At 41.9% G+C, this 18,444-nt stretch overlaps 1 protein-coding gene across 2 annotated transcripts in view; it reads right to left on the bottom strand.

Moving 5' to 3' along the window:
* PCSK5 (proprotein convertase subtilisin/kexin type 5) overlaps positions 1 to 18,444 on the bottom strand; it is a 357,644-nt gene that overhangs the window by 185,068 nt on the left and 154,132 nt on the right. For both annotated transcript variants that reach the window (XM_020787785.3, XM_020787784.3), the window contains exon 7: positions 17,388 to 17,560. In XM_020787785.3, coding sequence (XP_020643444.3) covers positions 17,388 to 17,560 — 173 coding nt within the window. The remainder of the gene's footprint in view (positions 1 to 17,387; positions 17,561 to 18,444) is intronic.

Raw genomic sequence — 18,444 nt, 5'->3', positions numbered from 1 at the left:
TTTTCCTCTCCACAGGGGAGCAGGAGGAAGCTTTTGATTTGCCAAGAACTAGTTACACTGTGAAGTGGCTTAAGCAAAATGGCAACCGGCCACTCACTTTGGTTTGATTCCATCAATCACATAGGCCAGAACCGAACCAAAATGGAATGATCCAACCTGCTGCAAAAAAAGAGAGTAGCCCCTGAAAGGAACCCAAAAAGGTGTGGGTAGGCATGGATAAGGCACAGATTGGTTTGTGATTAACCATATACCAGGTGGTTGCCTGAAAAAGAAGTGAACCAGCCTGTCCCCAAATTGGACCAAACCAAAAGACAAAGCTTTGTCTGCTTGCACCCTCACTCCCCTTCTAAATTGTAGTGCTGAAATGCAGAAAGCTTAGATAGTGATACAATATCTAGAGAGGATGTTTCTGTGAATGTGATTTCCATTGCCTCAAATTCTTCATTCTGAAGTGTCTTACAATTAGTTCCAATTGGGGAATCCCAGATCTCATAGGAAGAAAAGTAGTCCCAGTAAACCTGAAGTCCTTCCCATGCCCTGACTTATACAGCCCAAATCAGAACAAACGTGACACTTTCATTTAACAAGTCTAAAGCGTTTTAATAAGAAAAAAAGAGAGTCTTTCTTGGCTTTAGAAATACCATAAAGAGAAATGTGGGCTCCTTCCAAATTTTTGTTTCTTGTTATATAAACCTCAATAGCAAATTATAAAAGATATTGGATTTATCTGGAATAGTAAGAGACCTGAACACCCTATATTATGTAGCTAGCTGCAGATATGGAGGCCTGGCATTTCTAAATTGGTGACATATATTATGACTATATATTCTTCATCTGGAGACACTTGCCAACTTAATTGCTTGTGAATTTGAAAATGTCATTTGTTCTACCTACCTGAAATATTTGATTTGCTAATTAAGTTATTATAGTCGTTACTTTATAATCTATCTGAAGCAAGTAAAATATGTGCATTTGTAGTAAACATTCAGTATTCAAACTGAGACCTCTGATATTTTAAATTCACCACAGGAGTTCTATACTGCTTTTAAATTCAAACTAAAAATGTTTTTTTAATACTTTAAAATCGGTAATTTCTTTAACCAATACAAGATGATCAAGTATTAGTTTACTTTCTCAGCGAACTGCTTAGTGGTGACAAAAGGGGAAAAAGTTCTAAGTGACTACTTAACCTCCACTTTACAATTCTATTATAATTTTAAATGTTTTTTTTTAAACTGCATATATCAAAAACTGTTTTGGTAAGTTCTAAGTGGCCACTTAACATGCATTTTAAAATTTTAATAGAATTTAAAATGTGTTCTTTCTCTGCAAATATCAGAAACTGTTTTGGTAATACCCTAATCTAAAATATGGTTTCTTACTACTTGAGATTTGCATGTTTTGGAGAAATAAGCAGAATTAAATTAAAAGAACACCTATTTGCATAATTCAGAAGTATATGTTTTTTGCAATTAGGGCAACCATACAGTAAGTCTACAAACTGAACAGACAACACATTTTGTTTTGTTTTTATTTATATACACACATCAATAATGAAGCTATGTCAAGACTGCAAACAATGGACTATATCTTACTCTAACTTCACATTAGACCATGAGTGGCTAACTTCAGAATGTTCAAGAACCATTTTTCAATATATCTAGACTAGAGACGGGGGTATTCGTATTCGTATATGAACGAATATGAATATCTCCCCACAGGTGCAGATAACTACTCATGATTCCACTGCTGTGTAGCTTCTCTAAATGCCATCAGCTAATTAGGGTGTATTTTACCAGTTTCTATTTCATCACATTATTCTATTACATTAATCTTAGAACTGTAGAGCTAGAAAGGACCCTATGGACTCCATCCCCTGTCAAGGAGGCACAGTGGAGAAAATCAAATTCCCAATCTCTGGCTCCGGATACCTAAACCACTGAGCTACCCAGCAGTTTTTAAATCTTTTCTAAAAGATCAGTTTAGTATCTAGGTTGTATTTATTAATGTAATGTAGAAAAGCTTCAGGGCAAGGGGAATGTAAACAGAAGCAGGTAAGAGCTGCTTCTAAAACAAGGACCATTTCCCCAGAGCTGACAATTTCCTTGCTCAGCCCTCCTCATCTTAATTTATTGGGCCTTGTTCAAGTGTAGAAAAGAAACAACAAGAGAACTGCAAGAAGATTCTGATGCAGAGGCCTCTAGAATCAACAAGAATTCAAACAGTGTGGAATTATGCTTTGTTTTTGTTTTGTTTTTTTGGTGTGTGTGATTTTTAAAGTTATGAATGTGCCAGGGGAATGTGTTGCTTTCAGGGGCTGGAAGTCACACTGCTTTCCAAAGAGCAATTTTGGAAACTTTACTTTTTTGAGTGGGAGAACTCTGGAAGCTGTAGTCCAAAAGTAACTTTACTTTATTTCTGCACTTCAAATCTACAGTATGGCCCAATCTCACTGTTATTCCCAACTAGACTAGGCACACTCAGTGAGATTCTGATAAATCAATACATCTGTAACTCCCATTGATTCAATGGTTTAACAATTAGATTTAAGCCTATATGAATAAAATCTTGAGTGACTTTCAAAACCATCATTTGGATTAGTAAAGACTAGGGATATAAATCTTCACATCTCATTTGAGTATCTGAGAATCAAACATTGCAAATGTTTTCATCCCATCTGGTGAATTTACAAGAGCTTTTGAATAATTTTTCCATTTCTATCCTTTCCTCACCCAAAAAAGCATTAAAAAACCTTATATTTGATTCAGAAAAACCCTTGTTTTGCACAAAAGATAAAGGCTTTAAATAAAAAGTAAGATTTTTTTGCAAATAACTATTTTTTATGTAAATGATGATGAAAAGGAAAAAAAGTATTTGTCTTACTGTCATACAGAAGAAAAAAATATTGCACTGGTTGCCTGTTCTTTGTGGGATTTTTTAAGGTATCCACATACCCTTTTGCATCAAAGATGGCAAAATTTGTCATTAGTCATGACATCCTTAGTAAGGACTGTAAGCTGTATGGCTGATAATCACTTGTTACATGCTGTCAATAAACTTTTCACTTGTTCCAACCCTATAAATAAATAACCTCTCCCATGTACTATTTTTACAGCCTTGTTCAGATCTTGCAAATTAGGGGCTGTGGCTGTATTTACTAAGTCAATCCATTTCCTCTTTTTTTTGCTGTCTTAGCAACTTTTCCTAGCATTCCACCCCCCCCCCCAGCAAGTCTTTCATGTTTAAAATATTGCAACTTCAGTTTAGCCACCTTAGTTTCTAATGAGAGTTCAGGCTCAAACTGCTCTAGAACACATTTTTTGTCATCCTGTATTCCAGTTATATTACTGGGCAGACTGGACTTACCTTTTGCATCAGTGCACATCAGCAATAGGATATTATTTCAGCTTTATCTGGTTACCTCATTAGCAACAACAATAATCATCTTACCCTCCATTTTTGCTCACAGTAAAATATCTGTCAATTGAAAAGTTGCAGCTCATTATTTATAGGCTTTTGGGAAAACCCATTGACATAACCACCATTCAAGTCTATGCTCCAACTACATATGCTGAAGAAGAAATCAAAGTTTTTATGCAACTGTCCAGGAAAAACATGATAAGATAACAATCATAAGTGATTGGAACAAAGCAGGACCAAACAGTGTTGGAGACTTGTCTCAGGGATAAGAATGAAGCAAGACAATGACTCATAGAAGTTGGTGAAGCCAACAACTTGTTTATTCCAAATACATGCTTCAGGCAACCAAACACATATACATCACCAGATGGCCAATACAGAAATCAAAGAGACTGCATAATTGGAAGAAGTAGATGGAGAAGCTGTACTCTGTCATCCAAAACAAGACCAGGAACAGATTGCAGTATTGTTTATGACTTGCTAATATCAACAATTAGAATAAAGTTGCAGAAGAACACATACACCAAAATATAATTTAAATAACATTTCTGATTAATTTAGTAATTTATAAAGAATGGTGGTTTGAAATTAAAGGTACTATCTGGGAAGAATTCAAACATTCCCAGCATCAAAGGAAAACTACAGATGGATGACTGAAGAAACACTTAAAATTGTTAAGGACTGACAAGAAGCAAAAGTAAAAGGAGACAGAAATAAAGTCAGAATTCTAACTTTAACCCTTCAGCGACCAACACTTAAAGAAAACTATTACTTAAAGAAAACATGATTAGAGCATACAAATAGAACAACAAAACAAGAAAAAAAATGTAAGATCTCATCCGTACAATCCAAAAAATCAAAGAGAAATTTAACCCTAGATTAGGGAATGTAGCATCTGACTAGGATAAAATAAAAAGAAGACAGGAACAGTTGACTGAAAACTTATATAGAAGAGATGCAAGGACTGCAGATTCCTGTGATGAAGAACATGTAATATTAGAAAGCAAAATGCAAGCCACGTTCAAGAAACAAATCACCAGGAATCAATGGAGCACCAAATAACAAAGACTGAATTTGTCAAAACTTTAACAAGAATATGTTCACAAACATGTAACATGAAACAATGGTCCACAGACTGGAAATATTCAATATATAGTGGTGCTTCGACTTACGAAATTATTCCGTATTGGAACGGTGGCCACAATTCGATATTTTTGTAAGTTGAATCACCATTTCCCATAGGAATGCACTGAAAACCATTTAATCCGTTCCAGCTGTTTTTCGTTCTTATGTAGTGGCGCCGTTCTTAAGTTGAAGCATTAGTTCCCATAGGAACTCATGCAAAGCTGGTTAATCCATACTCTACCACCAGGGGGAGAATTTTTTTCTTTTGACCCAAGATGAACTTAGGTCAAAAAAAAGGGCAGGAAAGGGGGAAGGGAACACCTTCTAAACAGAACACCTTTTAACCCAAGCACCTTTGAAACAAAACCAAGCACCTCTGAGTCTACAGTAAACTCCATTTTAAAGCCTGGCTGCATCAACAAGCACCACAGCCCCTCACACAATATTTTCTCATTTTAAAAGAGACAGACCTTGGAGCCACATTTTAAACCCACACATTTTTTTAGAAAAAGAGAGGTCACAGTACACAAATCCTAGGAGCCACAGAATGCAAAAATAAATACATAAATTGTACATTTTAAAATTGCAGTCTAACTTTCACATTTAATTTTAATTTAATATTGTAGTCTACTTTTCACATTTTAAATCCACAATGCAAGACCCATCAGAGCACAGAAACATAACCCTCCACCTAGCCCTACCCCCCCACCAAGCTGCAAAAGATCCTGTACAATACAGTAAACTTATATAGAAGAGATGCAAGGATTGCAGATTCCTGTGATGAAATACTGTAAAGTATTTACTCACCCAGAACAGGCAGTCTCTCTGTGTCTTTTTAAAATATATATATATTTTAAAAAGCCAAAAAAAAAAGTCTGTATAGTACAGTACCAGGCAGTACCAGGTAGTCTGAAGACTCTCTCCCTATCCACTCTCTAACCACTGTGACAAGCGAGGTACAGACAAGCAGACTCTTTGCTGGCCAATGGTTAACAGAAAGTTCAAAGTTTGCGCTTTCCCCACCTCCCCCGCATTTTTAATTTGTAACTTGAAGCTCCAGCCGCAAGTCAAGAGCAATATTTTGCGGCCAGAGCTTTTTGTATCTCGAAAATTTCACAGGTAGGGATATTCATAAGTCAGGGCACCACTGTACACTCTTTTCCTAAGAAAAGAGATGTCAAAGGGTACAATAATCATAGGACAATTGCATTAGTTTAGAAGGCATCCAGACTGGTCTTTTGTTCCTTTAGCCAAGAAACAACTGGCTGTTTTACTTCGAGTACCTCTACTGATTATAGACCTTGTGAAAATTACTAAAATCTCTTCTTCTCACCATCTGAATCAATATTTGCTGGAATTTAATTCCAATTGTTTTCCCAGACTTTTGTTTGTATCTGCTGGATTTTTACAATATAAGGGTATTATTTCCCATCGTTACTTCAAGAACTTGATTACTACAAATCTTCTTATGAAGAAACGTCACACTCCCTTTCTTCTTCAACAAAGCCTTTGAGGAATATAATTTACCCCTCCCCCCCTCCTTTCGGTCCTCCAAATTGTGCCCTTTCCTCCTTATTCTTTTAGGACTGACGGTCCTTCTCGGATCGACTCCGCTACTGCTGCCTCTAACTATCCTGATGTCCCCTCCCCTATTCGAACTTCTATCCCCTCTGTTCTTTCCCATGTATCTCCTTTATGTCCCATGTCATCTGAAGATGTGTTTGTGACAACCCCAGACCTACTGGGATATGCCACACGTTAACTAAGCTGCCACCAACCATTCCCTATAAGAAGTCACACAGACCAGGGATGGATTTTTAACAAATAAAGGAACAAGGTTTATTTACATAACACACAGGGAAAATAAAATGATCAAGTGGATAAGATACAGTAACGTGGCTTAGTCTCAATCATACATACACACAGTTTGGTTCACACAGAACACTTAACTTGAAGCACAGACCCTGAACCTATCAGTTCTGGCTAACCATACAGACACCTGAACCTATCAGGTTGGTACTGACTGACACACAGTAGTACCCTGTCTGACACACAGACTCCCACTCAAGCTTCTTCTCTCAGCTCTTTTCCAGCTTCTCCCCCAGCTCTCCTAACTTCTCCACACACACTTCACATATATATACAGTACAGCCCCTCCTCCTGATGTCCCGCCTTCCACTCCCCATAGGATGGAACTTTCCCTCCAAACCCATGACAGACAGGTAACATCAGTGCTGTATGTAACACCTCCCCTCTTTATAAGTTGTTTTGTAGGGGGAAAGCTAAGGTGCTTTTCTCCAAAAAAACAACCTGGATCCAAAACATACAAAACAGTTATACAATAACATACACTACCATACTTACTTATACTTACACTAGGATAACCATATCAATTAGGCGTTTAAACATTTACCATTTACAATACATCAAGTTACCTTTATTCATACAAACCAGGCATCTTTAATAAACAACAGGTACATTTAACTTTTTGGTCACCAAAATATATACATAGTCCATGTTCCTTCGCCGTCTTCAATCTTCAGGTCTTCTTGACAAGGCGTCAGCAACACAGTTCACTGACCCTCTGACCACCTTCACTTCAAAGTCATAGTCCTGCAGGTTTAAAGCCCACCTCATAAGTTTGCTATTGTGGGTTTTCATTGTCTTTAACCATTGCAGTGGTGAATGGTCAGTGCACAGAACAAAATGTCTTCCCCAGATGTAAGGCTTGGCCTTCTGGATCGCGTAGACTATGGCCAGACACTCCTTCTCCACGGTTGCCAAATGTCTCTCACCTTTCTGGAGTTTCCTACTCAGGTAGGACACTGGATGCTGGTCACCATTCTCATCCTCCTGGCAAAGAACTGCTCCTACCCCGCTGTTAGACGCATCGGTGTAGATGATGAACTCCCGGTCGAAGTCTGGAGCACGCAGCACTGGATAGTTGATGAGCGCCTGCTTCAACCTCTGGAACGCCTCCTCACAGTCGCTGGTCCACGGGATGCGGTCATCAGCCTTCTTCCTCGTCAGATCGGTCAGCGGAGCCGCAATCTCGCTAAACCTCGGGATGAACTTTCTGTAGTAGCCCACCAACCCAAGAAATGATTTGACTTTTCTCTTGGTGTTGGGTCTAGGCCAATCACGAACTGCTTCTATTTTAGCCTCTAGGGGTTTTATCACTCCTCCCCCTACTACGTGACCCAAGTATTTTATCTCTGGGCTACCCAGCTGACACTTGCTCTCTTTGCAGGGCCTAGGCCAAAGCACTTCCTCCCCTGGGTTAAAGTGCCCCTCCCTGCCTTCCTGGGCATCCCAAGCTTTCTTTCTGACCTTTTGAGCTTGCAGGGTCTCTGCTGCTAGCTCTAGGTTTCTCTTTAGGTCATTCCTTAAAGAGTCTCTACATGTCACAACATCTTGTGGGTCATCCTGGGTGATCTGCTCCCAATTTTGTTTGATCAAATCAAGGGGCCCTTTCACCCTTCTCCCAAATAAAAGTTCAAACGGACTGAACCCGGTACTGGCTTGTGGCACTGATCGATAAGCAAACAAAAGGGATTGCAGCTTCTGGTCCCAATTGTTTGGATTCTCTGCCAAGTAAGCCCTAATCATGCGCATTAGAGTCCCATTGAACTTCTCAGTTAACCCATTACTTTCAGGGTGATAGGCAGTGGTTTCCTTGTGCTTAATTCCACAGATTTGCCATAAGCGTTTCATGAGCTTCGATGTGAACGATGTGCCCAAATCTGTGATTATTTCTGAGGCAAATCCCATCCTGGACATATACCCCACCAAGGCATCTGCCACTGTGTTAGTTTCAATGTTAGTCAAGGGTATGGCTTCAGGGTACCTCGTGGCATGGTCCACAATGGTGAGAATGAACCTGTTCCCCCTCTTTGTGGCCTTGGGCAAAGGTCCCACAATATCCACCCCTATGCATTTGAACGGAGTGTCAATCACAGGCAAAGGGCACAACTTTGCTTTGGTCCTGTCACGATTATTCCCCTGCCGCTGACACACATCACATTTTTTACAGAACTCCCTGATCTGCTTCCCTATGTCAGGCCAGTAAAAATTCTGTGTGATTCTCTGCTGTGTCTTGTTCACCCCTAAGTGCGCAGCAAACATGTCAGAGTGCCCCCTTTGTAAGATCATGGGGCGATACTTTTCAGGTACCACTAGCTGACTTCGGATCCCATCTCCCCCTTTTGAGATATTCCTCAGGGTCTCTCTATATAAAATCCCCCTTTTCTCTAGAAATCTCACTGGGGTTTCAGGTGTTAGCTGGGCATCTGTCACCTGTTCAAAACACTTTTGGAGAGTGGCGTCTGCCTTTTGCTCTTGGCCAAATCTGCTGTCTGTGGTTAAGGTTTCCACCACAGCTTTTGAACTCCCCTCTGCTTCTGTCTCGGGCTCGACAGTACCCCCCTGAACTGTCCCCGTGGTAGCTTGTGAGCGTGTAATCACTAGCACCCGTTTCACATGTTCAGCCAGGTCATTTCCCACGAGCACGGCTGCTGGCAGAGTCGATGAAATCGCTAGCCGCCAAACTCCCCTCCAGCCTTGAAAGTTCATAGGTACCTCAGCTACTGGCAGTGAGATCACCTGTCCCTCAATCCCTGCCACCTTCATGCTCTCATTTGGGATTATATACTCCCTAGGAATAATATCTGGATGGCACAGGGTCACCTGGGAACAAGTATCCCTTAACCCCCGATACTGATGGTCAAGTATTCCTACGTCCACCCCTGCTGTTTCAAACAACTGAGAATCTGTTCTCACAAGTAAGCAGCGCCTGACCTCCACAATAGGACCATTTTCCTCAGCCTGATCAGCAGATGTCACTGTTCCAGATTGAGTAGCCATGGCAACAGGCTCCCTCAGTGACAAGGAGCTTTGCTCTTTCTGGACACAGAACACAGCTTTTGGCTTGGTTCCACTCGAATCATGAGGCACATTTCCTTTTAGCTGCTTTAATTTCTCACACTCTGAGATTAGATGGCCCTTTCCCTGACAGAAATTACATTTTCTGCTATATTTTGAGTCTTTCTCATCTTGTTTTGGTTTTCCCTCCAAAATCTGAGGTCTTGGTTTCATGTCTGAGGGCTTCCCTTCACCATGGGCCCCTCCCCCTTGCTGGTTTTTCCCTGGTCCCTGAGAGTACTTGCTGTAGGTTTCTTTGGGTTTACCTACAGATTTCCCCTCACCCAAGGGCTTTCTTATTTGGGAAATAAAATCTGCGATCTCGGCTGCCTCTGCCACAGATTTCGGTTTCCTTTCCCTCACCTGGAATTTCAGTTCCCCATGCAGGACTGAATAGAACTGTTCCAGCGCTATCAAGTCTTTGAGCTGCTGAAAGGTCTCTGTCCCCTCCTGAGATAGCCATTTCTCTAGCAGCCTCACCAATTGGGCCCCCACTTGGGTAAAAGTCTGCTCTGGTTTCTTGGTGATTGACCTGAATCTTTGCCTCAGCTGTTCCGCATTTATCCCATGTCTGGCAAACACCAGTTTTTTAAACTCTGCAAAATCTTTCACCAGTTCCTCTGGCATCTCTGCATAGACTTCTGCAAGGCTGCCACTGATTAAAGATCGCATGATGGTCATCTTCTCAGTTTCCCTTACTGAGAAGTCCACAAACGCTCTTTCCACTAGGGAAAAGAACACCTCAGGACAATCTCCCTTGTGGTACACAGGGAATTTCTTCAGGTCAGTTTTAGACAATTGGCCCACCTCAGAATCTCTATTGTTATTATTGTTCTGGTTCATCAGTTCCAATTTTCTTAACTCAAACGCCATTCTTTCTTTTTCCAGAGCAATTTTCTCTCTCTCCCTCTCCATTTCCATTCTCTGTCTCTCTAATCTTTCTTCTTTTTCAAATTGCCTTTGTTTCTCTCTTTCCCTTTCCTCCATTTCCCTCACCCTCAGTTCATGCTGTTGGGCTATGAGCATTTTTCTGAGTTCTGGGTTCTGTTCTCCCGTGCTGTCACCCTGCACTGAGCCAAATTCATCCTCAGAACCTTGGTCAACCTGGGGGTCTTTCACTTCACCCATTTCTGCCATTTGGCTTCGAGTCAAGGGCATAATCCCCCCCCCCAGAACAGGCTGCTTTCAAAAGTCAAGCCTCAAAATAAAGCGACCACTTTTTTTTTCTTTTGCCTCAGAACCAGCCTTCTCTATAGATTGCTGCTGTCCTTCAGCACTAACTTGCAACTGTAGCCAGCCAGAGTCCACCCCCCTCTGCTAGGCCTCTCAGCAGACAAGCTAGATCACTGCTATTTCACAGTTTTGCCTCAGCTTTTTTTCCCCGCCAAAAACAGGTTGCCTCAGAGCTCCCTAATCTAGTCCCCAATCTGAGGTTACACGTTCTTCCACTAGCGTACCTCCCCGTGAGGTAAGCCTAGAAGATTACCTACGCGCTCTCAGATTGTCCCTGACTAGACCCCCCTTGCTCTGGGCACACTTGCCAAGGCTTTGCTGGACCGCTGGACAACTGGACCAGTCGTATCCCACACGCTGGACACCAATCAATGTGACAACCCCAGACCTACTGGGATATGCCACACGTTAACTAAGCTGCCACCAACCATTCCCTATAAGAAGTCACACAGACCAGGGATGGATTTTTAACAAATAAAGGAACAAGGTTTATTTACATAACACACAGGGAAAATAAAATGATCAAGTGGATAAGATACAGTAACGTGGCTTAGTCTCAATCATACATACACACAGTTTGGTTCACACAGAACACTTAACTTGAAGCACAGACCCTGAACCTATCAGTTCTGGCTAACCCTACAGACACCTGAACCTATCAGGTTGGTACTGACTGACACACAGTAGTACCCTGTCTGACACACAGACTCCCACTCAAGCTTCTTCTCTCAGCTCTTTTCCAGCTTCTCCCCCAGCTCTCCTAACTTCTCCACACACGCTTCACATATATATACAGTACAGCCCCTCCTCCTGATGTCCCGCCTTCCACTCCCCATAGGATGGAACTTTCCCTCCAAACCCATGACAGACAGGTAACATCAGTGCTGTATGTAACAGTGTTGTCTACTATAACTGAGGACTCTACTGCCCTTCCTCCTGCTACCCCTCATCCTACCAATAACCTTTTTGCATTGTTAAAAAAAATCTCAGTCCTAGCCCTTTTTTTTAGTTAATGCTTTGTCTCAATCTCCCCCTCCGCTAAATTTCTACTTTACATCCCATAAGGTGCATACTAGAGAAAATCTCTCTTCCTCTTTCCCTCACACTCAGGCACTTACCCTTTCCCATTCCCAAAAAAACACACACATCGGTCAATCCCCTATCACATGCTCTTTCCCCAAAGGAAATTCTTGATTCTACTACTTCCCCTTCATATCCAATTTCTAGCTGTACACCCCCCCCCATTTTCCCTAGCTTGACTCCCGGTTACCTTCCCCTCCGTACCTTCCACTTTGTCATTTAAGGCCCTCTCCTAGAACATTGCGGGATGGAGGAAGAAAGCGTCCAAAAGTGATTTTATTCAATTCCTGTCTATACACAACATTATTCTCCTTCAAGAAACCTGGTCTTTATCTCCCCCTTATATTCCAGGATTTATTATATACCATCTCCCTGCCTATAAAACTAACTCAAAGGGCCGTCCCTGTGCAGGCCTTTCTTGTTTCATTAATTCTTCCCTCCCTTTTTCTGTACTCTCTCTCGAGACTCATTCTTCATACTTCCAAACCTTTCTACTCCCTTTTAAGGATCTAAAGATCCTACTATTCAACATTTACATTCCTATCCCTACTGCTTCATCCCCGTCCCTCTGGGATGACCTAGGAGAACTTCTCCTGAAATATTCCATTGCCTATCCCTCTGCTCATGTCTTAATTGCATGCAACCTTAACTCTAGAATAGGTCCAAATAATCATGCCTTAGGCTTCTACCTTAACTGGAGCTTTGATGAGCAAAGTTCTCCCTGGTTTCTTTCTGCAAGATCTTCTAAAGACCTCTTTTTTAATACCCATGTTTTTCCTTTAATAGATATGTCTTCATTATAATTTAACTATCCTCAACAGTTTTGTTAAACAACACATCCCAGGAGAATTTACCCATGTATCTACCAGGGGCTCGAGCATTACTGATTATATCCTGGTTTCACCATCTCTTCTCTCTTTCCTTTCTGACTTTCTGATTGGTAACCATACAGCTAGTGACCACCTTCCTATTATATTATCTTTATCTTTTCCTTTATCCTCATCTCCTATTTCTCCACCATCTGCCCAATTCTTTTCTCGAATCAGATGGTCCCCTAACACTGAACAAGTGGCCTATGACTGGTCCTGTCTACCTGAAACTATCTCTATATAAAACAGAACTGATGGCCTGTAGCACCTCAGCTATGGCCATCTTGAACTACAATTTATTCATCGAATCCTTAATATCTCTACTTAGATCTCGAAACCTGTCTATATTATGAAGATTATCTACATTGTGGTACTCTCAATATGAGGTTCATCTACATTTTGATATTTCCAGTTACCATGTACAGATATGAAAGCCTGATAATAAAGAAAGCCAACAGGGAAAAAATGACCCATTTGAAATATGGTGTTAGAGGAGAACTTTGCAAATATGGACTGCCAAAAAGGCAAAAAAGTAGGTGTGAGACCAAATCAAGCTTGAGCTTTTCCTAGAAGAAAAAATGACTTAAAAAGAGGCTGTTGTACTTTGGGCACATCATGACAAGGCTCTTTGTAAAATCAATAATTCTGGGAACAGTTAAAAGCAACTGGGAAAGAGGAAGACCAAAGAGATGGATTGACATAATAAAGGAAGCTACAGCCTTGAGTCTGCAAGAGCTACACAGCACTCTTCATAACAAGACCTTTTGGAGGTTAGTCATTCTTAGAGTTGTCATAAGTCGACTGCTGGCTTTGGAGAAGAAATGACCCTCTGGATCCACTTCAAACTTGATCAGAGGTATTAGAGTCCCAAGAGTGAGTATTTAAAGAGGGTTGTTGGAGAAGGCCATGGCTTGTTCAGGAGTTTCTAGGCTCTGCTGCAAACTAACAATGAAATTTGAGTACAGAATCTTGAACGACTTGCAATTTGAACAGGAATCAGCAGGTTTTTCCCACTGTCCCTTCTCCCAGTGACTTATTTGGGGGGGGGGAGTAAGGCAGTCAAACAAGCTCTTACAATGCTGCAAGGAATGTCCAACCTGTCATTATCACAAAACTATGGTTCAAATCACATCACAGGCCTAGTAATAATGAATTCAATAAAACACATGGGGAACTTCCACGTGGACATACTTCTTCCCTATTGCCATTCACAAAAACACAGAATACAGAGAGGTCAGAATAAGATTTCTGATGGAACAGCTTTAGAGATGGAAAAGCAGACACAGTGCTCAAGACAGGTTGCTTTATACAGTACTGGTCAGATAGAGGTTAACAACTACCACAGCCACTTCTGTGAAACATTCATACAGGTGAAAAATACTGACAAAATCCTACATTTTTTTCTTGTCAGTATAACACAGCTGGTATAAATCTCATTGGATAATTGCCACAAGTTAAAAAGTTACTGTATGCATTTGTTGTTGTCTGCTGAATCACATGACAGTACACAAGAGCAAATGCCTTTGCTTACTTCTTAACTTGAGGAAATGTGCCAATTGTCCATATATAAATCACATTATGCCATTGGGCATAACTAATAGCATTCTAGCCACTGGTTTTCATTCTCCCAGTGTTTCAGTCTCGGAGCAAAACACAGCAAGTGCAGGAGTAAGATGGGATGATTTGCATGGTGCTTCCCTTAAATGTCTCTATATTTTAAGTAACTGTTCTAGTTGAAAGTTCTTCTAGGCCAGTGGTGGCAGACCTTTTTGGGCTCACATGCCCAAAATGGGGGGGACAGGGGGTGGTGTGCCGCCAGAGTGATAGCGGTGGCGACAGACCTGGATCCGGACCCAGAAGACTGGAACTGGAAGTGGCGATTTAAGGGGGAATCATGGTGACGGACCCAGAAGACTCGGAGGTGGCGACAGAAGGGGGAATCTCAGCTGCAGCTGCCTCATGAGGTTTGGCTGCGCGGGGGTGAGGGTGGGGGGAGTAGCGACCTATGCTCATGTGCCAGAAGGGCTCCGCGTGCCACAGGTTTGCCATCACTGTTCTAAGCAAATGAGAGGTTGCTGTATTAGGAAAATTGTGACTTCAAGAGAAGAACTAGAAGAGATGAAATCATATGCCCTTTTCCCGAGGCCAAACCCCCTCACCTCTCTCCTTCCCAACACAAGAGGATGAAGAAGGGAGATCACCCAGGTAATAAATAAATAAAAACACTCCAGACATTTAGGACTAGTGGAACCAATATACTATAACAAATAAGCTACAAAAGTTGTCAAGCAAAAGCGCTGAACGAAAACTATTTTAGAAATATTTTAAAAGCATAACCAATGAAAAAGAATTTCCAAGAAAAGAACCATCAGCAAGAAACCTTTACTTCCTTTTTTTTGTGTGTGTGTGTGTGTGTGTGTGTGTGTGTGTGTGTGTGTGTGTGTGTGTGTGTGTGTGTGTGTGTGTGTGTGTGTGTGTGTGTGTGTGTGTGTGTGTGTGTGTGTGTGTGTGTGTGTGTGTGTGTGTGTGTGTGTGAGAGAGATCTGCTGTCAGGTTGGAGCTGACTTACACTGGCCCTGGTTCTCAAGGTGAGATATTTAAGGAGTGGTTTTATTAGTTCCACTGCCTCAGTGAGTTTCCATGGCTGAGCAGGGATTTGAGCTCTGTTCTCCAGAGTCCTAGTCCCTTACTCTATCCACTATACTATACCTAAATCCTCACAAATTTGATCATGACATAATAAACTAGAGCTCACCTCATAGGACTAAGATAGAATAAATCAACTCTCAAGTTTACATGGCTGAATGCTTATTAAAATTGCAAAAAGATTCTATTCTTCTTGCAAAAGGCTAACAGAACATCTAAATGTTTACAGAGGCATACAGAAGTGGGGTCATGCAATCATCTAAGCTCGCTCACTTCTTCACTTGCTGGTTTTGCTACAAATATAAACTTTTAGAATGTTTCCCAAAACAAGTGGAAAAGACTGGGAATCAATACTTTTCAGATGTGTGGAGGTTTTGTGTAGGTGATATCTCTGATAAGACTTGGTCCCAAAGATATAACAAGAAAAGAAGTGCACACTTGGCTGAAAATCAGTAGGAAAGCTCTTTCATAGTACTGCAGTCCAAATGCATGCAGAGTAGGTGGCATCTAAAAACTACTTAGTTTTATAGATGTAAGAACATAATAAGAATGTGTTAGAACAGTGGTTCTTAACCTTTTTGAAAGAAAAGCCCCCTTGAGCCACTGAGGAAGTTATCCTACGCCTCCTCCTCCTCCTTCACCCTCCAGGATCAGGGCCCCCTCTGCCCCCGTGCTTACGGAACAGAAGTCAAAATGATCGTAAGTCGAAGCATGCATTCCCATGGGGATGCATGGGAACACGATTAATCTGTTCCGGCCACACACAAAAAATAAAATAAAAATAAAACACTGCAAGCCCCATAGGGCTGCAAAAAAACACACCTAAAAATAAACAGAGCAAGCCCCATGCTGGGACTGCAAAAACAACAACAACAATAACAAAAATCACCAAAAAACAAAACAACAAAATATCACAGAAACATAACCTGCTCCCCAGCCAAAACCCACCCAGAACAATTTTTTAAAAAGAAAAAACAGCACCTTACCTTACCAGGCAGTCCGGAGCCTCCTCTGATGGCACTCACTCCCCGGCTGCAGCCGAGGCAGTGGTGGCGGGGCCAGCCATGGTGGAGGGTGAGGCCGGGGCGAGCAGCCGGAGGTCCTGACCAGGAGGAGCCTCTCCTTCCAGCAGGGCGTGGGCACGGCCATGACAGCGGCCTGGCTCCAGCGGCTGCTAGTCAGGGCTCCTTGCCACCTTCTGCAGGGCTGCTGCTGCTGGCTCCTGGTCCTCCCATGCTGCTACCTCCTCCTCCTTCCTCTGGGATCAGGGCCCCCTCTGCCCCCATGCTGAGAACCAGGAGCCAGCAGGCACGTCGGCATTGGCCCCAAGTAGGACAGTGAGGAGCCCGATGACCAGCCCAGGAGCCATCTACTGATGGAGAAGGAGAGCCGCGCCCATGCGGCTGATGCCACTGCTGCTGCTGGCTCCCGGTCCTCAGCACAGGGGCGGAGGGGGTTCTGATCCCAGAGCAAGGGTCCTCCTGCACCGCCTCCTCCTCCATCCTGGTGGGCTGCGGTCAGTCCTTGGCCCTACGGGACCCGGACCCAGTAGCAGGGGCGGCATTGGCCCCACGGAGGGTGGCGAGGAGTGCCAAGGGACACTCCCCCGCCATCTCCCCCTGCCGCTGCATCCCTTTCCCTAACTGTTGGGGTGAAAGAGCTACAAAGAAGCAGCCTCTTTGCCACCAACTGTTAGAAATTTGAATTTCCCACCTTTTCCCCTGCCTTTCTTTGGTCGTAAATTGAAGCTCTGGTCACAAGTCGAAGCAAAATTTTGAGACCAGAGCAGTTCGTAAGTCTAAATGGTCGTAAGTAGGGGTGTTCGTAAGTCGAGGCACCACTATATGCTACTTATCATATCCCTTGGTTGAGTTGGTGGGAATGTTTTCAGGACATACTACACATGGGTGGGTGCCTGAAAATAAGCTTCCCAGATTATGGATTTCCCTGTCCCATGGGCTCTAATCACAGCTGATTTATTTTCAGCAATCCCTGACGCCATGCAAACACCACTATCCATTTTCATCATCCTTTCTAACGTCAGCAATATATAACTTGCAAGTACACAGAGAGAGAGAATCTATACAAACATACCATTCTGACGCCATTCTCAAAGGCCTGACGTGTTAAAGAAGCAGGTCCATCAACTGTCTTCCCATCATCATCAGGACCCCAGCTAGCACTGTAGATATGTATATGTTGGGGATTGAGGCTAAGTGATTTTGCTTCTACCATGTCTGTAACATCACCATCTAGCATCCGTACTCCTTGAAAAGAAAAATGAGACATTTGATTGATTTGATTTATTAAATTTATATGGCTGTGAAATTTTGTATGTTTAGCATGTTAAAATGATTAAGGGCTATGTGGGAAAAAAGTAGCCCTGAAAATGAAAGTGCTTTTACAATTGAGGCTTGAACAATAATTTACTATAGTCATTGCAAAACAATTAGTCAGTTCTTCAGCCAACCAAGGTAGCTGTATGATAACAATCCTGACATTTGAATATGTTTATGTTGGAAGGTGTAAATATGGAGGTGGTAGATATAATTTGCACTCTTTGTAGTTCCAATACCTTGGGTTTCCTGTATTTTGGTATACTAGGACCCTGGTAAAACAGGCCTTTAGTCCTCCAAGCTTTGCAAAATTTTAGTCAAAACAATGACATTATTTTCATAGTGGCAACCTGTCAGATTCCGTATTACAGATTTTTGGAGTTACAAAGACTGTAGGGACAATAAAATTTCCTATAAAATTTTTTTTCTTGGTGCTCCAGGTCCCTGGATCGCCAGGTCCCTGGAAAAGAGATCATTTATAGTTGAAAGGAAAAGAAAAACAACTAAAAGAATTAGAAATATAGAGAGATAACACACAGAGAGATGAATACAACATTCAGATCAACAACACTCCATGCTATGCTACACACAGAGGATATCAAGAGCAATCATGTAGCTGTGCAGCAGCAAGCTTCATTTCCAGAGGCAAGAACTAACAATCATCATCAATTTGCCTCCATAGATTCAAGCTGTTTTGGTTGGGTGAGAACTTAGAATTATATTTTTGTGTGTGTGTGTGTGTGTGTTCTTAATATGCTTAGAGGCTAAGAAAATCATTTTCTTTAATATATTTTTATTCTTAAGAACTTTGGTAT

This window comes from Pogona vitticeps, chromosome 2, assembly GCF_051106095.1.
Source record: "Pogona vitticeps strain Pit_001003342236 chromosome 2, PviZW2.1, whole genome shotgun sequence".
Taxonomy (NCBI): domain Eukaryota; kingdom Metazoa; phylum Chordata; class Lepidosauria; order Squamata; family Agamidae; genus Pogona; species Pogona vitticeps.
Note: the sequence above shows the minus strand (reverse complement) of the source record. Positions and strands in the feature narration are given on the sequence as shown.